The 23633-nt window shown below is 39.6% G+C and overlaps 1 protein-coding gene across 1 annotated transcript in view; it reads left to right on the top strand.

Annotated features, from left to right (window-relative positions):
- Positions 1-5671: 5671 nt before the first annotated feature.
- LOC308476368 (uncharacterized protein) overlaps positions 5672-23633 on the top strand; it is a gene marked incomplete at its 5' end in the record, with an annotated part of 38390 nt that continues 20428 nt past the window's right edge. The window contains 5 exons of the mRNA XM_081003911.1: positions 5672-5695; positions 7043-7153; positions 8297-8370; positions 11735-11788; positions 14195-14241. Coding sequence (XP_080860037.1) covers positions 5672-5695; positions 7043-7153; positions 8297-8370; positions 11735-11788; positions 14195-14241 — 310 coding nt within the window. The remainder of the gene's footprint in view (positions 5696-7042; positions 7154-8296; positions 8371-11734; positions 11789-14194; positions 14242-23633) is intronic.

The following is a 23633-nucleotide window of genomic DNA, read 5'->3' as shown; positions in this document are numbered from 1 at the left end:
GCCATGTGTGCAACACAACTAACATAATTTTAAAAATGACAGGGTGAGATCACCGTCAAAGGAAACAGTGCAGAAAACAAATGATAAATATAAAAAGAGCTAACTCTCTGTCCAAGTATACAAATACAAGTTTAAATCACTGAAATCCGGATTTCATATATTTTGACTAATAAAGCAAAGGGGTGGAAATGCAGAGCATAGTTGTGAGTGAACAAAACCCCACCAACGCTCCATTAGAGACTTGAATCACCAATGTGAAGGGTAATTGTTGTATACCTGGTATGCATGCCCACGTCTCTTCATCCATGTTCCACTACTGGATGTGTACCGCTGTGTCTGCTTCAAGAAGAGGGGCAGCATAAAAAGATTAGTAGTCACACGTTGTGTCTGAACAGTCTTCTTTGGCGATCACTCGTAGCCGAGTAAGATTGTCTTCCATAAACACAGTTTTAACAATGAGTCTGTAAGTGACTGTGGAGGCCAATTCTAGATCCACATGTCCTTTCACAGTGGGGACGTTGGTTTCTGGGTGGGAGTTGATAACGGTGTGGATTTGCCAAGTGTGCCTTCCTCTTAGCATGTTTCTCCCTTGTGAGATAAGAGTACAGTGGTACCTCGGGTTACAGACGCTTCAGGTTACAGACTCCGCTAACCCAGAAATAGTACCTTGGGTTAAGAACTTTGCTTCAGGATGAGAACAGAAATCGTTCAGTGGCGGTGCGAGGCCCCATTAGCTAAAGTGGTACCTCAGGTTAAGAATGGACCTCCAGAACGAATTAAGTTCTTAACCCGAGGTACCACTGTATATAAAAGTGATCACAGCCCTTTGATGGCAACCAAAATGTACAATGGAATGAAGTAACCCCATTATGAAAAAAGTATACAACATTTGGGACTATTTTAGCTTGGAATTTAAAAATTAAGCAGGAATGTATACAGTTATGTCTGGTGTGGAGAATGTGGATAGGTAGATGATTTTCTCATCCTCTCACAATATCCTTAGTGTTAAAATGCAATAAAGTCTTTAGTTCACCCAATAGCTTTTTGATATTTTTCTTCCAGCTGATTACAAAACCCAGATAGATACTTTCCCTGAATATAGCCACCTGTGTCTTCCATAAAACCCCATAGACTTCTTTGGGACAAAATACACAGGCTCAAAACCTATTCTCTCACCTATTACCACATGACCCAGAAAGCTGCCTGTGGACCAACGGTGGCTCCCTCTGCCTGAAAGCGAGATGAGCTCCACAACCCCATAGTTGCCTTTGGCTGGACTTAACTGTTATGGGGTCCTTTACCTTTTTGCCACATAATTAAATGGCTGTCATTCATTATTAGGGGCCAGAGAAATATTCAGTCCTGTACAGTCATACCTCGGCAGCAGCAGGAGGCCCCATTAGCTAAAGTGGTGCTTCAGCTTAAGAACAGTTTCAGGTTAAGTACGGACCTCTGGAATGAATTAAGTACTTAATCCGAGGTACCACTGTACACTGGTAAGCTTAGCCTCTTCTGACAGGAATTTCATCTTGCAATATTTATGAGCTAGATGGATCCCCTATGTCTATCATAATGACAACTTTCCCCTTATATGGGAGAAGGGAAACATGCAAATTCAAGACAATCAATGAGGGGGTGGGTGAAATCTGCCATCTAGCCTTGATGGTTTCTTGGATGAGCAGATTTTGGTCTCTTGTCAGTAGTCTTAATGACCGCAGTCTGTTTATTTTGTCTCAGAAAAAAAATCTGTTCTTACCTACATTGTTCCACCCTTTAATCTGCACACCTTTGCTCTCCTCTTAGTCATGCTAGAGTGTGACAAAAAGACACAACTGAGGAATTTACTTTGGATGAAATTTATAATTCTTGTGCTGTCCGTCACAGTGTCTCTAGTCAAAATATTACAGCAAAAGGGGCAAATGCCCTTACACAATAATTTTACTCAAGCATTTAGAATATTTCACATGGATTGCAATATTTATCTCATTTCCCCCTGTTAGCTGCAAGTGATTTTAGCTTAAAATATGGAGTAAGGGTATGGAAAAGACATTGCTTTAATATTTCATTTATCTCATTTTCAGTTTCCCTGCTGTAGGATAAGACAAGTTTGCATTATTACCAATATATTTTATCTTTTCCTAGTTTCTCAGGGAGAACAAACTTTTGGTCATTGCTGTCTTAAAAGATTGGCTGCATTTAAATAATTAGAGTAGGAAGTGCAATGAAAGCAACTGAAAAGTTAATCAGAAATGATAGTTATTTTTCCATTGTTGTTTCAAATAATAGGCAATATTCTGGAAGGTCCATGCTCCTTAAGAGAGTGGCTAAGAGGTCTTAGGATAGACAAGCTCAATGTTTAAAAGCATGTGGCAGTAGAAAATTCCACCATTTTCAGTTCACCACCTTTGGTGTTCTCATGACAGCAGATGCTGAAAAGGGCATGTCAGAGTGTGACATGCAAGAACTATATCAGTTTGAAGGATACATTCTAACCAGGTAAAACTACCAGAGGAGGGCACAGAGCTAGGCCACTGATGGGTGGAGTCAAGAGATGGGGCATGATTTGAGCAGAATAACAAGCTCTGAATGGAGGTTCTTAGATGGGTGCATTAGACCTCTAGGCCTGAGGTTCTCCACTCCTGTCTTAATGCCCTCTTTTAGAAATATAGTATGATGCTCCATTTTAAGCACAGATTTTTCTCGATATGGCATCTACCATGAATAATTTAGCTGAACATATTCTAAAGTTCAGTAAGTGAAATATAAATCTAATGGCATTGCCTTTAACACAAATTTATGCAAGTAATAAATTCAGATTTAAAGTTCTATTAGAGAATTACATTTTTAATGACTGGTAACGATATTTAATTAATACATTAAACAACTGAAGTAATTATTGCTACATGTTTTTCAAGAGTACCGTTGTTGTCTGTCTTGTTACCAAATTGCCTCAACAATAATGTCTTTAAATTTTATAATTTTATTTATCAAGTTTTAATCCCTTTAAATACATTTAGTACATTGAAAATATGGTATGTTAATATTTCAGCAGAACACTGAGCAGTGCATATTAATTACTGATTAGAGGAGTCATTTCAGTTAAATAAGTTGCTTTTAAAACCTAAATCCAACAGGTAATTAATCATGTATTATAAGAGAGTTTTTCTTTGGGAAACAAGCATGTTTCCAGAAATACAAAAGATTATTCTACTGACTTTTACTGACTTTAATCTTTATATTTAATGGATTGAATAAAACAATTGGCCTGTATTGCATAATTTGATGAGCAGTGGCTCCAAAGGTTTTAGTAGGTCTTTTCTACCATCTGATTCCTGAAGATCCTGGGGATTGAACCTGAGACCTCCATGCCAACAAAGGGCAACATGCAAGAGATTTTGCTAAGAGGCCAGTACATTGGAGTGGTGTGATTGTGAAAAGTCCAATTTCCCAGTCTCATTGATTTGATTTTTTGCATACCAATTTTCTGCACACCTTGAAGCAAAAGAAAGAAGGTGCTGATAGGGGCAATCTGTTAAGTTTAATGTATATAAAATGCTGTATTTAAGTGCATTATATTTAGAAATGTTGTATAGGAAGGTTGTTTTTGTTTACCTTTAGCATAGAGCTAGTATTTTTCTTTTGTGAATGAGCTAAACACCTCGTGACTAATCTCATGGTCCATCACAAGATAGTCACAAAGCACAACAGAAGATGTAACCTGTGAACCTGAATAAATGTATTTCCCTGAAGGTTGCTTGCAACACAGAACGACAGTGTATTATTTGAGAGATAAAGAAACTTCATTTCAGTAAAATATGAAGCGGAGATGGCAACTTTATGGAACTGAAACTCGTTGCTTTTTGTGGGGGGCAACTTATTACTTTATTTTGTAACATTTTCTTTTGTAACCTAAGTGTTTAAGGCTGTTCTGCAGTAAAGCTTAAAAATTCATTATTGTGGTGGAGAGAATTAATTTCTACAGAAGGTCCAGACCAGGGATATTTGCTCTACAACTCTTAACACAATCCTCTTGAGTTAGTGAACAAGAGAGACCATAAAGAAAGAGGAGCTAGTTCAGGTGACTTAAGAGCAGCACAGAGTTAAAAATGGCACCCACAAGTTCATTATTCAGTTTACAGGCTGTGATGTCAGGAGAGAGACATTTTGGTGGTTTTGTAGGAAACACTTAAGCTCTCTCCACTTCTAGGTAGTGATGATGATTGTGCTCACTTTTACCCATAGGTTAACGGAAGTCAGGTCAGGAAGCATTGTCCTTACTCTAATTTAATTTCCTGTGTCAAAGAAAACTCACTGGCTACATGAAGATAAGAACTTGATGGATCAAACCAAAGGCCTATTTAGTCCAGCATTCAGTTTTTAATGGCTGGGCCCCCTCTCTTGTTCCTGTTTTACGGCCAAGTCACCTTTAGCCCCTAACATGGTGTGGTGATTTGTGGATAAAATTAAGAGGGATCTGGGGGGCTGCCACTGCCTGCTCCTTTAGGCTTGCCTTAACTACACATCTACAACCTCTCTTCACGTAGTTTGCAGTGCCATCTATTGGCCATGTGAACGCCTGTGTGAGAACTGATGAGGGCAGATACATAGATACGGGGGATGGGACAGACAGGACAGGACTGAAAAGCAACCTTCCCTCACATTACATGATTTTTGGCTGGAGTCTCGTGGTAACCTGCAAAGGTCCAGCCATACATTACAAACAATTCACCAAGTCCGCTCACCTCTTTGGGTGTGGCAGCGTTACAGGACAGCAGAGGCTCTTCTGGGGCCCTGATGAGAGAAGCATGATTTCAGTGCCGTTTCTGATAGGTGGTGGGGGCATAAGCCCCCCTCATCAGGAGCTGGATCCTAGCCTGCACCCTGCTTTGGCGAATGGGGATGCAAGCTGGGACTTGGGCTGTAGCAGGGGGCAGAGCTGGAAGGCTTCCCTCGGGTCCTTGGCTATTTAAGCAACCTACACCTGGGGCACTATCTGTTTGTTTCTTCGTCAGGTTTCCCTGCCCACCCACCCCTGATTTAAGCTGATAGTCAATGACTTTGCTGTGGCTATGGTGGTTGCTGTTCTTTATGGGGCCGGGTAGGAATTTGTCCACCAGGCAAATGGGCTCTTACCTTGTGGTTTTGCCTACCTCATAGCAATCATCACAACTGGTTGGGCATTGGGGCAGTCCTTTGTCTTGGTTGGAGAGGAGGTTGCAGTCTCTGCTTACCCCTCCAAATGCTAGCGTGGTTCTCATTAAAGCAGTGGTTCTCAACCTGTGGGTCCTCAGATGTTGTTGGACTACAACTCCCATCATCTCTGAGCTGTGGCCTTGCTAGCTAGGGGTGATGGGAGTTGTAGTCCCAAAACATAAGAGGACCCACAGGTTGAGAAAGGCTGTGTTAAAGGGATCTGGTGGGAGTAGTCATGTCTGCGTGCCGAAGCAGGGTCAGGGCCAAAGGCACTCCCCCAGATGGTGGTCTTTGTGGGGGTCACCCTATTTGATGTAAGTCTTAGGGACCCCCCCACCTGGATTGACTATGTGGGTGGGCTGGAAGTATTTTGATTTTCCCATGCCCAAGCCAAACCTCTTTCATCTGTATTCAATAAAGTTGTGGCCTGTTTGATCCAAACCAGTCTTATTGGTCTCTTATTTATATGGGTTGGGGTATGGGGAGCACAATGCTTGGACCTGTAAGTGCTTTAGTGCTTATAGGTTGTCCTCTAGCACCATTTTTGCCCCTCAAAGATGGTAAATTTAAGTTTCCACTGACATACACCTGTTCTGGATGTTGTTTTGACTTTAATGAGTTTGAGGAGGTTTATATCTCTGTACTGAGCAACCTCTATCACTTTGACATTTACTTTTTCTCTCTCTTATAAATGTCTTATAAAAAGAGAATCATTCAGCATCTGTTACTATTTCTACCAACATCTGTCTCAGTCAGACATTGTTAAATATATGAATAATATATTAAAATTCAGTATACTTTTCAGGGGAATTTTCTGAAGTCACAGCTTGATTACTCATGCTATAGTGAGAATCTGATAGTGGTTCATTAACTCATTTAGAGACCTATACATTGTACCATTGTCACATCTTTGCTATTTTCCTACAAGTAGCTCCTGAATGACAAATGTAGCATGTAAATCACAAAATGTAATAGCTGGGACCCAATTTCGTAGGCCATTTCCATGGAATTGGCATGTGTCCCATCTCTCAGCAGAGTGCAGATTCTGTTATCCATGGACCCAAGTGATGAGCCTATTTAGAATCATCTAACTATTACCCCAGCTGCATTGGGAACTGCTGGGAGAAAACAGGTGTTGCACACAACCCCAATCTTTGATTCCAGGGGTTTCAAGCACTTACTCATGGTTTGTGTTTCCTTTGGAATGATGGAAAGTGGAGACTGTAGTGTCTTTATGATATATGGTTTACATACTTATATATACAAACAGTCTGTGAGTTAGTGGTAGGGCCCCTACCCATTTCTTGTCTGGCATGGCACTTCCTTTGTTCTCTTAATGGCTCATTATCCAGGCTATCACCTCACCAGAAGGGTACCCTGGCTATTCCAAGAAGCGGAAGGGGGCCAAGACCTTCAGCCTAATTCCCCCCCAAACTCATAACAGTTTCTACATGGATAATATACTGTTGAGGAGACCCTATAGAATCTATTTCCTAGGGAAAAATATTTGCGAAGCAAAAGAAGCAAAAGAAAAGCAAACATCTTTTAATTTGTTAGTCCTAATTGCTTTAACATATTTCATACACAATATTGCACTAATCCCCTCTGCTCACAATAAAATAAACAAAACCTACTTGTGAATGTTGGGAGTTATAGTTAACAATACCAACCCCCTCTCTTATCTTTCAAGGTTATATAGACATTTCAGATATGTGCCCTAGAAATGTAGTGTTTTAGAAATGCACCATTAAGGCTAAGAAATGAGTAAGTGTACTGATGGAACTGAAGCCTGCAGCAAGCTCTGCATGCTCCAAATCTAGAATTGCTTTTAGAATTTCTCTTTGTTTAGAAATTCCAGAAGAATGTAATGGAAGGCAAAGAAGCAATAAAAGGACAGAATGGGGGAAAACACAAATCCCTATTTCAATTGTTAAACTGCAGTGATGTGGCATTTGACAAGGTAGGTTTTATGCTAAATCAGGGACGTGGAACTGTGGGTCTCTGATTTCCCATCATCTCTGACTTTTGACCAGACTTGTTGGTGTTGATGGGAGTTAGGAGTCCAACAACATCTGAAGGACCACATGTTTCCCATCCCTGTGCTAAAGAGTAATAGAGACCCAAGCTATGATATATATTTTTCAGAATATCTGGAAAAAGGATTTATTCTGAATCAAACTGAAGTATGAAAGCTATTTCATCTGATGTAGTTAAATAAAGGAGCAATTAGGAGAATGAAGGCAGACCTCCATTCATAGCCTGAGTTATGTAACTCTCAATCTAGCAGAATCTATGGTCAAATATTTCATCATTTTAGAGCACCAAAATGAAATATTGATTGACTAGCATTAGCATTATGTGGTAAATTTCTAAAGGCTATAGTTGATGAGAAATGGGGGCACTTTGTGCTTATTGTTCTCATTGTTGAATTTTTTCCCTAGCATCCTTGCACTTTTAATTTACAAGATTTTCATTTTTGTAATATTGTTGGCAGCACTGAATGAAATACCATGGGATTATATGATGCAAAATGTCCCTTCATTTTTCTTTTCTCTCTTTACAAAGTATCCTTTCTTCCCCCCTTTCATTAAATCTGTGGGTCTTGCAGATTTTTTCTGTCTGTGGAAACAAGATTGACAGCTAAAATCCAAGGTTCTGGGTGCATCACAAAATATACATATTGGATTTAAAATGTATCACCTTGTGGGCTAGTCCTTTTTAGCTATGCAGGGGATGTACTGCCCAGTGACAAGACAAGGCTAAATTATCTTTCTCAAACAACCTGTTGCAGCATTTAGGAATCTGGAAATGGGACAGGTATCTCTTGGAAGAAAATCAAATGCTACACATTCTATTTTGTTTACATGGATTTTGTTTACATGGATCCTTAGAGTTCTCTAATATTAAAAACCATGCAGAAAAAGGATTCAAGTGCACCAGATGAAATCTAGCTGAAGCTAAATTCAACAATCCCATACCCAAAAAGTGATTTTAATTGCTTTGTTTATTAAACCTTGACCTGTCTATACATACTGCCAACCACAATTCCAGCTACTAATACTAGAAAGTTATGATTATATACATTTCTCTCATTTGCTTCAAGACTGGATTAGCTGATCCATGTGCTGATTTTAAGATGATAGACACCAGATACAAGGCTTACTCTGAACAGGAAAGGTAATCATTCCAATAACTATTATATGTGATATATTTCAAAGCTGTTTGGCTTCTGTCAAGACATGTTAGAAGAGAATGTTTTGTCGCCATATAATGAATGGTTTTCTTTATACATTTGACCTTTTTGTCCTAGTGTGTCCTTCAGGATCTGTGTCTTTATTGAGACTTCTATAAAATAATTATGGGCTCCCAGCTCATTTGATTTTAACTACTTTTCTACTCTGGTGAAAGATTTACTACTGCTAACTCTAGCACTTTCTAGAAGCAAATTATCTAGTTCTTCACAAATAATAATAAAAAAGCTACAACAGAAGTATAAAACTGAATCCATAAATAAACATTTGTTGATCCAATCTACCGTAAGTTATTACCACCTGATGGTAGACAAGCTGAAGACGCAGAAGAGAGGAACTAGATCAGCATCCTGTTTGCTACCAAGTGCTATTCAGCCTCAGCACTATAGGAAAAGATTGTAGCTCAGTGACAAAACATCTGCTTTGCATACAAAAGGTCTTATGTTAAGGTTAAAATTGTGGCACCCCCAGTAAAGCTGTGAGTGATCTCTGTCTGAAATTCGAGAGAGCTGCTGACAGTGTCGAAAATACCAAGCTAGATGGACCAGTGTTCTGTCTCAGGATAAGGCTGCTTCCTTATAGGAATTTATGTTGTTGCTATATTTCCACTAGATCACCACCACACAGCCCAGAGTGGAGGATTTTTAGTGCCATGTGACAATATAGGACTTGCATGATTGCCAAGGGAAAGGAAGGGAACAGAACAAAAGCCACTCCATGCCTGATGACAGCCATGTCCAATACTGCCCACTTTGGGAGTTGAGAGTAACCAAAAAGGGAAAGGAGGTGTGGAACTCCCTCTGTGGGAGGGCTGAGCCCCCCAGTGCTCCTGTCAGGCTTTGGGGAAATGGCTTCCTCCCTCCCTTTGGCCGTGGATGAGCAGAACAAAGTGAATATTAGTCTTACCAGTTAAAGAGATATTTAATATTCACAGTGAAGGAACAAAGACTCCATTCTCAGAGGAAAGGTGCTCCTAATTAAGGTTTCCACCCACTCCCCCCCGAGCCACTCCCATCACTTCCTTGTCTGGTAACCTGATCTCACAACCATTTGCTCTTCTGTGTAGCTACCTTATCTGCTCTCCTTGACTTTGGACTGGGCGCTGGGACGCTTTCCAGTGAAAGGGAGTCTGTTAATTCTCTCTCTCCCTGTTCTTCTTCTCCTTAGCTGTTCCCCACTCAGTTCTGCCCAGCTGTTGTATTCCAAACTATGTCACTCTGCAAACCACTGTTCCAAATCTATAACTGTTCCATTGCTCCTGAGCAGTTGCAGGATTCTGGTCAGAAGCAGGGGGAGGGGGAGGCCCCCATCATTCCTCAACAGAGTAGCTCTCCTCAGCCTGGTCTCTGACAGCTCCTATCTCTGATAAAAATGAAATTTGGCCAAGGATTATGGAAGGTTAAAGGGCAACCCAACCTCTTACTGCATGCTTCCTGTCACCTGCATCTATATATGCAGAGGCTCATGGGAGGGCAACATGTGCTCAACGTTACACACAAGGGAGAGACCATATTGGACACTTGTTTTCAATTTCACAAGGCTTCATCCTTTTTCCTGTGCAGGTTTGAATTTATCATGAGAAACTACAGGGAACTGTCAACTTTCACTGCTTCCTTTATAATGTGTTGGGCAATTGGTCCCTCTAGCGCAGTATTATCTGCACTAACTGGCAACATCTCTCCAAGATTTCAGAGGCAGGTCTCTCCCAGCATGGACAAATACAAGGCAAATTTAAATTGCATAGAAAGCAAAGCTAGCCATTACTGTCTCTACCAGCTTGAGAATGCAAGTCAGTTGCTGTTTTTTGATTCCTGTGTGAGCCAGATATAATCCATCATAGCTAAATATAAGGGCCTAATGTTCTCCCTTGAAAGGTCCTTCAAAAATTGACCGCACATAGGTATACAATTATTTTAATGTAAAAGGCAGTACCTTTTGTATCACCCCCGAATACACTGCATATTTGTGCTTTATGAAAGCATGACGGAGAAGGCAAATAACCATTTTTGGTTATTTTTTATAAAGAAAAGGAACTGTGGTGAAGTACCATATAATTGGGTACGTCATTAAAATCTGTACAGTTATTGAATATGTGTATTTCAACGGAGCTTATTTTCTTAAAGCTTTAAGTTTAAACCTCTCAATTCAATGTTCCTGGTGTGCTAACTTTGATGAGCCCATAAAACTTCTTTCTCATTCCCTGGGGTTTCTTGTTACATCTCACAATTTAAGATTGGAACAATGAACAACTTAGAGAACCAACAACTTAGAGAACCAATAATTGATAGATTTGTCAATCATGAAAAGGGGGAAAAGGCCACAGCTCCAAATGGCTTAATTGAGGTTTTTGTTTTGTCTTTTAAACTAAAGGTTGAGTATCAGAGGTGGACATCCTAGAGCCCCAGAAGATGCCAAAACAAGCATTTATGTGGTGCTGGTTCTGTCTCAGTGGATAACTGTCATTATATGGAAGCAATTTGCTTGGATACAGTGAGAAAGTTTGGCTTTAGGTAAATTGTTGGACAAGGTTCATCACTTCACTGAGATATATGCACTAGAAATAAAATTAGCAACTCTGGAGCACTTAATAAGACTGGATAGCATCCAAATAGCTACTCTAAATATTCCCATGGAATTGTATGTACCCAGCTGGATTCTTTGAGCAGCAGGCACTCGTGCTATATTGCAAGCTATTCCTGAAACTGTTGGTGGCAAGGAAAAATAGGTGTATAAAAGAGAATTCCTGGATGCAAAGACCCAAGTTGGGCAAGTACTCTTTGGTGAGAGAACCCCAACAGAGATTTAAATATAGAGATTGAAATTAAAGTGTGGAGACATAGACCTTTAAAATATGCCCTTCTAAGTTCCTTCAAAAGTTTCCCTCTTCCCTTAGCATAGTAAAAGTCCACACATTTGATAAGTTAGAAATAGTTTACTTACAAATTCTCCAAAGGTCAAATTCATGTGCTTTTCCATACAGTATTCAGAAAAGGTTGCACAGACAGTAAAATTTGGCTTTAGCTTCAGTGGTGAGTTCCTAAATTATTGGTATGGGAACACATGCAACTGTAGGAGCCGTGAAGTGTGATCTGCATCAACAAGCTCAAAACCTCTTTACACATTGAGCTTCTTTGGTAGACAGTGGTTGGATCAAAGAAGCATTTCAGTTAAATGTGTTGTAAACTTTGTATAAGAAATCATATTGGCAAAAACGGAATTCCACAGCACCATGTGGTGTCACAGTGTTATAATGCATATACTACACATATAAAGCGCTTTTTCTTCACCAGTGTAGCTGACTCCTGGGAGGAGAACAAAGGCTTGATTACCAAGTCCTTCCCAAGGTGAGCTAAGCCTGGCAGGACAGCTTACTCTATGGTCTTAACCCCTTCATTCATTAATTAGACTTAAGCATGTTGGTTTTATTTGGCTGGTTATCCCACAGAAATTACTTTGCTCAAATGCCATTTAATTATGTACGATGGAAGGCTAACCTTAGAGAATCAATAGATTCAAATAACTTCCAATGTGAAACTGCCACCTATGCATGGAAGCCTCTGGTATGTTAAGAGAGTATTGCTGTCCCCCTGGCACTCCATAGATATTGGAATACGTGTAGCAATACCTCCCCTGTTCTGCACTTTGGTAGCATCAAGGCCTCCAAGATACTTAGAGAGTGGTGGAATTACTGCCTGCTCTGTGTGGCAGAGATTCAGAGGCTGCACTAGCCCTGTCTATTCATACCCAAAGAGGTTTGTGGTATGTATTTCAGATTCTAAGTCTATGTCAGGCTTTTGACAGACTTGAATTTATATATTTAGGAGTAAAAGGTAAAGGACCCCTGGACGGTTAAGTCCAGTCAAAGGCGACTATGGGGTTGCGGAGATCATCTCACTTTCAGGCCGAGGGAGCAGGCGTTTGTCCACAGACAGTTTCCTGGGTCATGTGGCCAGCATGACTAAACCACTTCTGGTGCAATGAAACACCGTGATTAGTGCCAGAGTGCACGGAAACACTGTTTACCTTCCCGCCTCAGCAGTACCTATTTATCTACTTGCATTGGCGTGCTTTCGAACTGCTAGGTTGGCAGTAGGTGGGACAGAGCAACAGGAGCTCACCCTGTCGTGGGGATTCAAACCGCTGACCTTCCAATCGGCAAGCTCAAGAGGCTCAGTGGTTTAGACCACAGCACCACCCACGTCCCTATACTTAGGAGTACAACACAGTGGTCCCATTTTCCCATGCCTTATCCTTAAAGAACAGTTCAGGAAAGTACATGGCAGCAGGTTGACAAGAAACTGGGAGGTGGAGTTTTGTATCTACCCTTTCAACTATAAGAAATAGATTCTAATAATGCTCAAAGAGAGCTCTATTCATAACCAATCATCACATTCTCAGAATAGTCTTCCTACTTCTTCACCCCTTCCCCTTTCCCCTCAACTACTGGATGCTGTTAAAGACACACTGCTTAAAACTAAAACTCAAGGTTAACAGAATACAACACAAAACAAGAGTGACTTTGTGCACCAAGTTGATACAATTTTCTGATATTCTTGTGGCCACCACTCCCTACATCCTTGCAGTGAAGGAATGTTGTACACCAGGGAAAGTGAAAACTGTGGGTGGGTGGGGTGGCATGGGTAGGGAACCAGGTATCTTAAAACACATTGAAGAAACACTTGCTGAAACCTGCTTGCCGTGTTGAAGTGGGAGCCTGAGAGATAGACATCAGATTAATTCTTTATTTAAAATTAGATTTTGCTATCAGCAACTTATTATAGTACACTTGGAAATGTTAATTAATAAAAAGTGCATTTCTATTAGCAAATTTGTTTTTTCCCTTTACCAAACACTATAGCTTGCAAAGTGAATGCATTAGGATTCATAAATACCACTGACTTCATGCATCTTAACTGTACTAATGGAAAAACATTAATAATTGTCATCTGCATTACTAAGATACCCAGTTAATCCATTTGCATAAATTCTGCCTCAGAGTGTTAGACATTTGTAAATCATTTGCCAAGTAATTTCAAATTAATGCACCATTCAGTTGATTTATGAATGCAAAATAACTTTAAAACTTAAAATAACTATTTTAATCAGTCCTTTTGAAGGAAAAAAGGCAAATAAAGCATGAGCTCAACCAGTATATATAATCTAGATTTCCCAGTCACAAGTGGGCATGTGGTGATTGGAACAGCTCATACTTTGTGAGATCCCTGAACTACAAATGATATCTCTTGTATTTCCCGTATGGGGAAAATGCAGAAGTGTGACTCTTGCCTTTCTTTCTTTCTTTCTTTCTTTCTTTCTTTCTTTCTTTCTTTCTTTTTGAACAATGCATGGATTCCAAGAAGCATATTTGACCAGCAATGGAAGTTATTCAGTTGGTGATTTTCCTAGTAAGACTGGGCAGATGTCTGCTATTGATGGTTTAGGTTCAAGACATTCCAGTGCAGAGCATACTGTTAGCTTAGGTGACTAATTGAATCACTTGCCTATAATACTTTATTAAAGGAGGCAAGTGCTCTTCAGCAATCTGCTGGGTTGTTGTATCACAGGTATCACAAAGTAAATGATAGTAGAATCCTGTTGGGGGTTTCTGGCTCTGCTATCTGTTAGTTTCTAGGAATTTTAAAGGTACATTGTGATGATTCAGATGGTAGATGGATCATAGTGGTATCTTTGCTGATGTTTCCTTTGATTGTTACATTTTCTCTCAAACGTTAATGTATATTTCTTTGCAGACGGACTCTCGTGATTATTGTGGTAGAAGTCATATTCATCACGTTAAGTGAGTTATGGAAAACGTCTCTCAGTTCCATTAAATGTATAGATTAATATGGGCAGTCTATATGTGCAAATACATATTTAAATGAGATAGATCACTATAAACCATGTGCAAAGGGTAGAGAGGATGTGAAACTATTGAGTTGTAGATGATGTGCATTTGTCCTCCCAACTCTGGCAGTATCACACATCTTTAAACAGCTGTAGCTTCCCTCAAATAATCCTGGGATCTGTAGTTTAAAGCTGATGAGAGTTGCTAAGTAAGAAACATTTCCCTCCAAGAGCTGCAATGACAGAATTCTCTGGAAAGAGGAATTGACTGTTAAACCACTCTGATAATTGTAGCTCTGTGAGAGAAATATGGGTGTCCTAACAACTCCCATGCTCTTAATATTCTGCAATTCCTAGGATTTTGGGGGTAGTCAGGACTGATTCTCCTTTAAATGTCTAGTTCTGATGGGGTCTTAGTATCTTGGCTACTGTAATGGCTTCCAGAACCCAATTTTGTTGTCTGTTAGTCTGCAAACCACAGGGATATAATTGAAAAGTAATTTAACTATAAATGCCATGTTAAATCAAACTGTCTCCTTTATTTTCTGACCTAGCTACAAAGGGACTTATCCTTTTGATGGACTGCCATGGGCATTGGATTAAGTCTCTGTGATGACAAAAACCGACTTCATCAGGTTTAGTGAATGTTCTAGTTCTGGAAAAAAATATGCTCAGAGCATTTCAGATCTCAGATTTGAGAAATTTCATCTATGTCTGTTAACTATATTCAAATTAACTCGGCCCACGTGGTTTTGTTTTCACATATGCAACATTCCCTTCCTTTGAAGAAATATGAAAGTTAATCAATGTATATTGGTTTCCTACAGTGATTTAATCAAGTGGAAAAAAAGCTCTTAGCTTGCCAGAATTTGAAGAGGCAGAAGCTGCCTTTTTGCCCATTACGTTTTAAATTCACAATGCTGTAAAAATGATTCAAAATGAGAGCTATTTAGTCTGTTGAAGTTTATCCATTTTAATACATCATTTCCTTCTAATTGCTTCTTGATTACATTTCTGCATTTGCTTCAACAAGCTTGCCCATTAGGCCATTTCAAAAGTGTATGTTTTTTTTTTAAAGTGCTTCTTAAATATCATTTTTGTATTAGTTGCTTTCATATTTTAAAATATTTCACCACTCTTGCAGCTTCAGTTTTCTCACTGAGTCAAAATTAAAATATTTAGGTTCACATGTATTTTTCATTTCAGTGTTAATCTAGCTACATTTTACGCTTTCATCAAGTCTATGAAATATATTTGAAAATCAGGTCTGCCCTTACCACTTAGAGAGCCAAGGGAGATGCCTAGGGCAGACATATTATAAAGAATCTAGCTTTGGTCTTCAAATGTTTGATCATTTGTCTGAATTTCTAAATGTTTGGCTCTATAAAGTCAAATGTATGTTGTTTGTCAGGAGGCCTTCCATCTAAAAAAGGAGAAAGAAATTAAATAAAAAGTACATTTTTCAGACAAAGTAACTGATCTACTAAAATGGTGTTTCTCCAATTTCTACACTGTTTGGAAATTGCTAACAAATTATACCATGGAAGTTACCGTATTTTAAATTTCAGTTGGCTGTTAACTGATAATAACTTGTGTGAAAAAGTATTTATTTTTTTCATTCGTGAATTCATTTTGTGTGTGCATCAGAAAGCCAGACTGTGCTTACTGCATTTATAATCATCAAAAAGCCCATTGCTCAGGTACAACACATGTTTTTGCATGCAACAGTTTCCACGTTCAGTCCCTAGCATCTCTAGGTAGGCCTGGGAATGTCTTCTGTTTAAAACCCTGGAAAATCTGGGTTGTATCCAATAAGATTTTCTTAGCATAGACATGTTTAATTTAATGGATCTAAGTTAATTTCATATAACCCTGTCATAATACATTTGCAAATGGGTGGTGATGGTGGCAGGATTGAGTTTTACAGGGGGGAAGTAGAAGAGGTGAGCACCACTCCTGTCTACCACTTTTGTCCTTCGTATTTTTCTTCCTCACTGTTTTGGGTTAGGGAAGTAGATGCCCATATCTGCTGCTGATAATTTTGTTCCATTCCAAATAGATATTCACAGGAAAATGTTGAAGGGTCTAAGACTGCCATCACTGTTGTTATTTCCTAACCTTTGTGACTTGCTATATATATCAATACATGGGCTTTCATCTATGTTTTGTAAAGATGGCTTGTTTTGCAATGTACAGTATTTGTGTTTTTACTGTTTCAATTTGTTCTTGACATACAGCATTCTGACCTTTTGTACTATTATCTAAGAGGAGCTCCACAATTTTGTCAAGTGACTAATCTTATTCTTTCACCTCAAGCGAATAAATAACTACTGGTGACATTTGCTATTTTCGGACAAGCATTTTAATCCCACAAGTATCTAACACACACACGCATATGTATATATGTTATGTGATACTGTTGGATAAAGATTTTCTTAATAAAAAAATCCTTCCAGTAGCACCTTTAAGACCAACTAAGTTAGTTCTTGGTATGAGCTTTCGTGTGCAAGCACACTTCTTCAGATACACTGAAACAGAAGTTGCCAGATCCTTCTATATAGTGAGAAGGTGGGGAGGGGTATTACTCAGAAGGGTGGTGGGAATGGGAGATTGGCAGATAGCTGGGATGAGCCTGCTGACGACTCTTAACGACTGTAATGGGTCTTACAGGAAAAGGCAAGGGGTGAGAAGGTGAGAAATGGCTTAGTCATGTATAATGGGATAAGAATCCAATGTCTTTGTTCAAACCAGGTTTCTCCATGGTTTTAAGTTTGGTAATGAGTTGCAATTCAGCAGCTTCTCTTTCCAGTCTATTTCTGAAATTCCTTTGTAGTAAAACAGCTACTTTGAGATCTTGTATAGAATGTCCTGGGAGATTAAAGTGTTCTCCTACTGGTTTCTCTGTTTTGTGATTCTTGATGTCTGATTTATGTCCATTTATTCTTTGGCGTAAGGTTTGGCCTGTTTGTCCAATATAGAGAGCTGAAGGACACTGTTGGCATTTGATGCCATACACAATGTTAGATGATGAGCAATTGAATAGTCCCGAGATGGTATGTGTGATGTTGTTGGGGCCAGTAATGGTGTTGTCCGGGTGTATGTGGCAGCAAAGTTGGCATCTGGGTTTATTGCAGGCTCTGGTGCCAGTGTCCGTGTTAAGTCTGGTTGTAGTATTATTGTGGGTTAGGAGTTGTTTAAGATTGGGTGGCTGTCTGTAGGCAATGAAAGGTCTTCCTCCCAGAGCTTGAGAAAGAGAACTGTCATTGTCCAGGAGAGGTTGTAGATCTCTGATGATGCGTTGTACAGTTTTAACTTGGGAGCTGTATGTGATGACTAGAGGTGTTCTGTTATTTTCTTTTTTGGGTCTGTCTTGCAGCAAGTTCTCTCTGGGTATAAGTCTGGCTCTGTTGATCTGTTGTCTAACTTCATCTGCTGGGTATTTTAGTTCTGAAAAGGTTTGCTGTAGATCTCTTAGGTGAGAGTCTCTGTCTGTAGAATTGGAACAGATGCGGCTGTAACGTAGTGCCTGGCTATATACAATGGACTGTTTGGTATGTTTGGGGTGGTAGCTAGAGGCATGTAGATATGTTTGTCGGTCAGTTGGTTTACGGTATAAGGTGGTGTCCATGCGCCCATCCTGTATTTTTATAGTAGTGTCCAAAAAATGTATTTCTTGCATAGATTGATTCATTGTAAGGTTGATTGTGGGGTGAAAATCATTAAATTTCTGGTGAAAGGTGTCCAGGGTCTGTTGACCATGTGTCCAGATGATAAAAATATCGTCAATGTATCGCAGATACAAGAGAGGTTTGAGTGGGTAGGAGTTTAGGAAACGTTGTTCTAAATCTGCCATGAAGATGTTGGCATACTGTGGGGCCATGCGGGTGCCCATTGCTGTGCCGCTGATCTGAAGGAACAGGTCATCACCGAATTTGAAGTTGTTGTGGGTAAGGACAAATTGGCAGAGTTTGGTGGCAAGGTCCGCTGTGGTTTTATCTGAAATGGTGTTCCTTATAGCTTGTAAACCATCGTTGTGTGGGATGTTGGTATACAGAGATTCCACATCCATAGTAGCTAGTATAGTATTGTTGGGAAGATTATTTAAAGATTGTATTTTCCTCAGAAAATCTGTGGTGTCACGTACATAGCTGGGAGCACTGATGGCATATGGTTTCAGAACAGAGTCCATATAACCGGAGACACCCACTGTAATAGTGCCAATACCTGAAATGATGGGGCGTCCTGGATTTCCTGGTTTGTGTATTTTAGGTAGAAGATAGAAAGTTCCTGGTCGAGGTTCTGTTGGTGTGTTGGTGAGGATCTGTTCTTGGATGTGTGGGGGTAGCTCCTTAACAATCTTGTTCAGACAAAGGTGGAGCTGTCGTCATCATGAACAAAACTGACTACATTCAGGAGGCTCACAAAGAACTTTCCAATACCGCCTTTTACACAAAATTGGACTCAGACCCCACACAAGAATACAAGAAAGAACTGAACAAGAACAACCTCTCTTGTATCTGCGATACATTGACGATATTTTTATCATCTGGACAGATGGTCAACAGACCCTGGACACCTTTCACCAGAAATTTAATGATTTTCACCCCACAATCAACCTTACAATGAATCAATCTATGCAAGAAATACATTTTTTGGACACTACTATAAAAATACAGGATGGGCGCATGGACACCACCTTATACCGTAAACCAACTGACCGACAAACATATCTACATGCCTCTAGCTACCATCCCAAACATACCAAACAGTCCATTGTATATAGCCAGGCACTACGTTACAGCCGCATCTGTTCCAATTCTACAGACAGAGACTCTCACCTAAGAGATCTACAGCAAACCTTTTCAGAACTAAAATACCCAGCAGATAAAGTTAGACAACAGATCAACAGAGCCAGACTTATACCCAGAGAGAACTTGCTGCAAGACAGACCCAAAAAAGAAAATAACAGAACACCTCTAGTCATCACATACAGCTCCCAAGTTAAAACTGTACAACGCATCATCAGAGATCTACAACCTCTCCTGGACAATGACAGTTCTCTTTCTCAAGCTCTGGGAGGAAGACCTTTCATTGCCTACAGACAGCCACCCAATCTTAAACAACTCCTAACCCACAATAATACTACAACCAGACTTAACACGGACACTGGCACCAGAGCCTGCAATAAACCCAGATGCCAACTTTGCTGCCACATACACCCGGACAACACCATTACTGGCCCCAACAACATCACACATACCATCTCGGGACTATTCAATTGCTCATCATCTAACATTGTGTATGGCATCAAATGCCAACAGTGTCCTTCAGCTCTCTATATTGGACAAACAGGCCAAACCTTACGCCAAAGAATAAATGGACATAAATCAGACATCAAGAATCACAAAACAGAGAAACCAGTAGGAGAACACTTTAATCTCCCAGGACATTCTATACAAGATCTCAAAGTAGCTGTTTTACTACAAAGGAATTTCAGAAATAGACTGGAAAGAGAAGCTGCTGAATTGCAACTCATTACCAAACTTAAAACCATGGAGAAACCTGGTTTGAACAAAGACATTGGATTCTTATCCCATTATACATGACTAAGCCATTTCTCACCTTCTCACCCCTTGCCTTTTCCTGTAAGACCCATTACAGTCGTTAAGAGTCGTCAGCAGGCTCATCCCAGCTATCTGCCAATCTCCCATTCCCACCACCCTTCTGAGTAATACCCCTCCCCACCTTCTCACTATGTAGAAGGATCTGGCAACTTCTGTTTCAGTGTATCTGAAGAAGTGTGCTTGCACACGAAAGCTCATACCAAGAACTAACTTAGTTGGTCTTAAAGGTGCTACTGGAAAGATTTTCTTGTAATAGAACCATAATTTATTATTCATGCTGTATCGTAAAGAGAATTCAAGTTTCCATGGGCAAATTTAGGCTATACAGTGGTACCTCGGGTTACAAACACCTTGGGTTACAAACTCTTCAGGTTACAGACTCTGCTAACCTGGAAGTAGTACCTCGGGTTAAGAACTTTACCTCAGGATGGGAACGGAAATCGTGCAGTGGGGGCACAGCGGCAGTGGGAGGCCCCATTAGTTAGTGGTACCTCAGGTTAAGAATGGTTTCAGGTTAAGAACAGACCTCCAGAACAAATTAAGTTCGTAACAAGAGGTATCACTGTATGTCCAGACTTTTTGTAGGCAAGTGAAATGTTCACCATATGGAGGGCTCCTCCAGATTACCAAACATTCATCCTGAATTCTGCCTTTTATGATCTAGTTGAGATTCCTTCATTGCAGGCGGTTGGACTAGATGACCATTGGTGTGTCCCACCAAACTCTACAATTCTATGAATATCCTGCACAAAGTCTTTATTGGGCATTTGTTTGTGGGGAGGTTATATGAGGAGATGAATGAGCATAAGCATTCATCCTGATTTGACAGATCCAGTACATTTGTGTGCATCATTGTCATCTTTGTTGTTTTAACAAGGTATAAGTTAGGGATGGGCCCAGCATACATTTTATTCAGCTCACTTGGGCAAAGCTCACATTTAAAGATGAATCTAGCCAATTTACCCTTTTCTGCCTGTACCAATATATGAACTGAAGCACAGTCATCCTTCAAAACTTACATTTCTCTGAATTTTGCAGTTCAATTCTCCAGCCCACTAGTGTGTGCAAGAATGCAGAGTATATAAACAGTGCATGAAAGGCACATATTAGTGAAAGTTTGTGTACATTAGGAAAATTTGCACGTTGTGTATATTAGGAGAAAAATGTGTACTAAAATGCTGATAAATTTTCACGAGGACTTTTAAAAAAAGAATTCACAAATTGGCATGGGAGTCTGGTAAATGAGAGACTGAGAGTCAGATTCAACTACTGAGCTCTTGTAGCAGAAGCCAGCTCAAAGACTTCTGCTAATGCAAAATGGGACTTTGCTCACTCCTCCTTCTGTGCCCCCTGCACTGCCCTCAAATCTGGAGATTCAGGAGATTTCCCCAAAACAGTGTGCAAGGAGGGGAGAAATGCTTGTGCTACTACTTAGCACTACATTTAATTCTACCCTTAGAGAAACCGAAATTGATGCATTTGCCTATCCATCTATAATACCCTTCTTGATAAATATTAGTTCTTGGAAATAAACTTGTAATGAAACTGTATATGAAAGGTTGACACGTAATGGAAATACAGAGTGACTTCATAGCCAAGAGATTCACTCTAAAAACAGAAATATATAGCCTACCATACATACCAGCTTTAAAATTGAAAATGGTCTCTTATTGACCAGCAAAGCCTAGGGTTAAGCAAGTTTGCAGAATCTTAGCTCTCAGATATAATATAGAGCAGCTTGCAAACTGTGAATGCGTAGAAGTGAAACTACTTTATTGATTTTCATTATCCTAGTTGAAAGAAAAGTCAAAGATAAACAAAGTATGGTGAGTGACAGATACATTAGTGTGTGTATGTGTGTGTGTGTGTGTGTGTATGTGTGTGTTGCCTTCTCACTTCTATCTTATGAAACAAAGATACCAGAACAGGATCACAAAGCTTCTTTGAAAAGCAAGGAAGAGAAACCAAACCTCAACATCTTTTCTGAGGTACTTGAAATTCAAGAATTAAGCAATTAAAGCCGGGACTGTGCAAGCATATTTGTGTCATTGTACAATGTTTTTCATAACATGTGAACAGAGTGGAAGAAAAACTGAAATGTTTCTCCTGCTGGTGACATTAGGTACAATGGAATGAAAAAATAAACTGGCGTTGACTACTGTCATGATGTCAGTAACTAAATGACTTGATTTGACAATTGTAAGTATGTAATCTCTGACAGGTACACCCTCATTTCACTGCCAGGGCACTAAGTACTATAATAAACATGTCACCTGACATCAGGTTATTACTGATTGAAGACAACCCTTTGTGTGTATTCTTAACCATTCTCATTTAGTAAAACCTTTCTTCCTTTATCCATTTTTATGTACAGTCTATAATGAACAAACAGTCAGCAATGGAGTGTTAAGAGCTATTCCTGTTGCTTTGCAAAAAACCACAGAACAAACTTTCCTCGTTTTGTTTTGTTTTTTTTCTTAAAAAGAGGGAAAAGAAGGGCACCTGAATTAATAACAAGAAGCACAAAGTCAGTTCATTTTGTTCATACATACATACAGTCATGGGCAACTGGATACAAATAAGCATATCTTGAGAACAGAAAATTTGAGGGAAATGAGTCTGCCTCAAATGGACTTAGTTTTGGTTTGTGGATACATATTTGTTCTGTGGTACCTGGGAAGATTTCTCAGGGGGTGTAGGATCATTTGGCTTTTCCCTTTCTGTGGGCAGAGAGAGGTTGTCCCTAAGAGAGGTAAACCCAACATAACAAGCCTCCTTTGTGAGGCTATAGAAAGGTCAATCTTGGCGAGAGCAAAAAGGAGGCATATGATCTAGTCCATGGGACTGTGCCAGGCTTGAAGTATTTAAAACTGGGCTAGTCCATCTGGCTCCAATTTTAAACAGCTGATGTTAGCCCTAAATGATTTATAATTATTAATTATTATTATTAATTGTCCACCTTTCACTCTAAAGGTCACCAGGTGTTTAAAAACTGAAACGGTTTAAAACAACTTATAAGAAAGTGGGTCCTAAAATTATACACTTCAGGTGTAATGACAAGGTTGGGACCATTCCATTCTACCTACCAATCCTCTTCAGAGACATGTCCTACTCCATGTGCCACCACCAAGTCAAGTGAAACCTTTGTTTGTAGACAAATGGTGGCACCTACATTACTGATGTAAATAATGAATGAATGGATGAATGTGTTAAGTTTGGTGGTGATAGTGATTCCAAAAGTGGGTTATGGAACCAGAGAGGGAACATGCTTTGGGGTATAGAGTGAAACATCAACATAGGCATACAAAGGGAAGGCAAAGCATATGATTTGTGATTGAAGGTTCCCATCGCTGCACAATTTGTGTTACCCTGATTGCTGTCTTGTTAATTCCAAACTTACTTACAGTATCAATATGCAAATGTGATTTTCCTTGAGTTTGCTTGGTAATGTAATATTAATAATGCAAGTCCTGTAAAGTTATTTATAATCTGCTTTACATTTCCCCCCATTAGAAGCGAACTTTCATATGCAACACTTGTGTGGCATGACAGAACTGAAACAAATGATATGCGTTTGACTTCTGCTCAGCTTGACAGTAAAAAGTGGTGTTTCAATTAGATGTAGCCTAGGCATCAGGGGCATACTACTGCAGCAATATTACACTGTCAGAAAAGAAGAATGATTTGCTTAGAACTGAAAACGTTTATTTTCGGTTTGTCT

This window comes from Podarcis pityusensis, assembly GCF_964106645.2.
Source record: "Podarcis pityusensis genome assembly, chromosome: 4".
Classification (NCBI taxonomy): Eukaryota; Metazoa; Chordata; class Lepidosauria; order Squamata; family Lacertidae; genus Podarcis; species Podarcis pityusensis.
The sequence above is the reverse complement of the archived record's forward strand: the minus strand, read 5'-3'. Positions and strand labels throughout refer to the sequence as shown.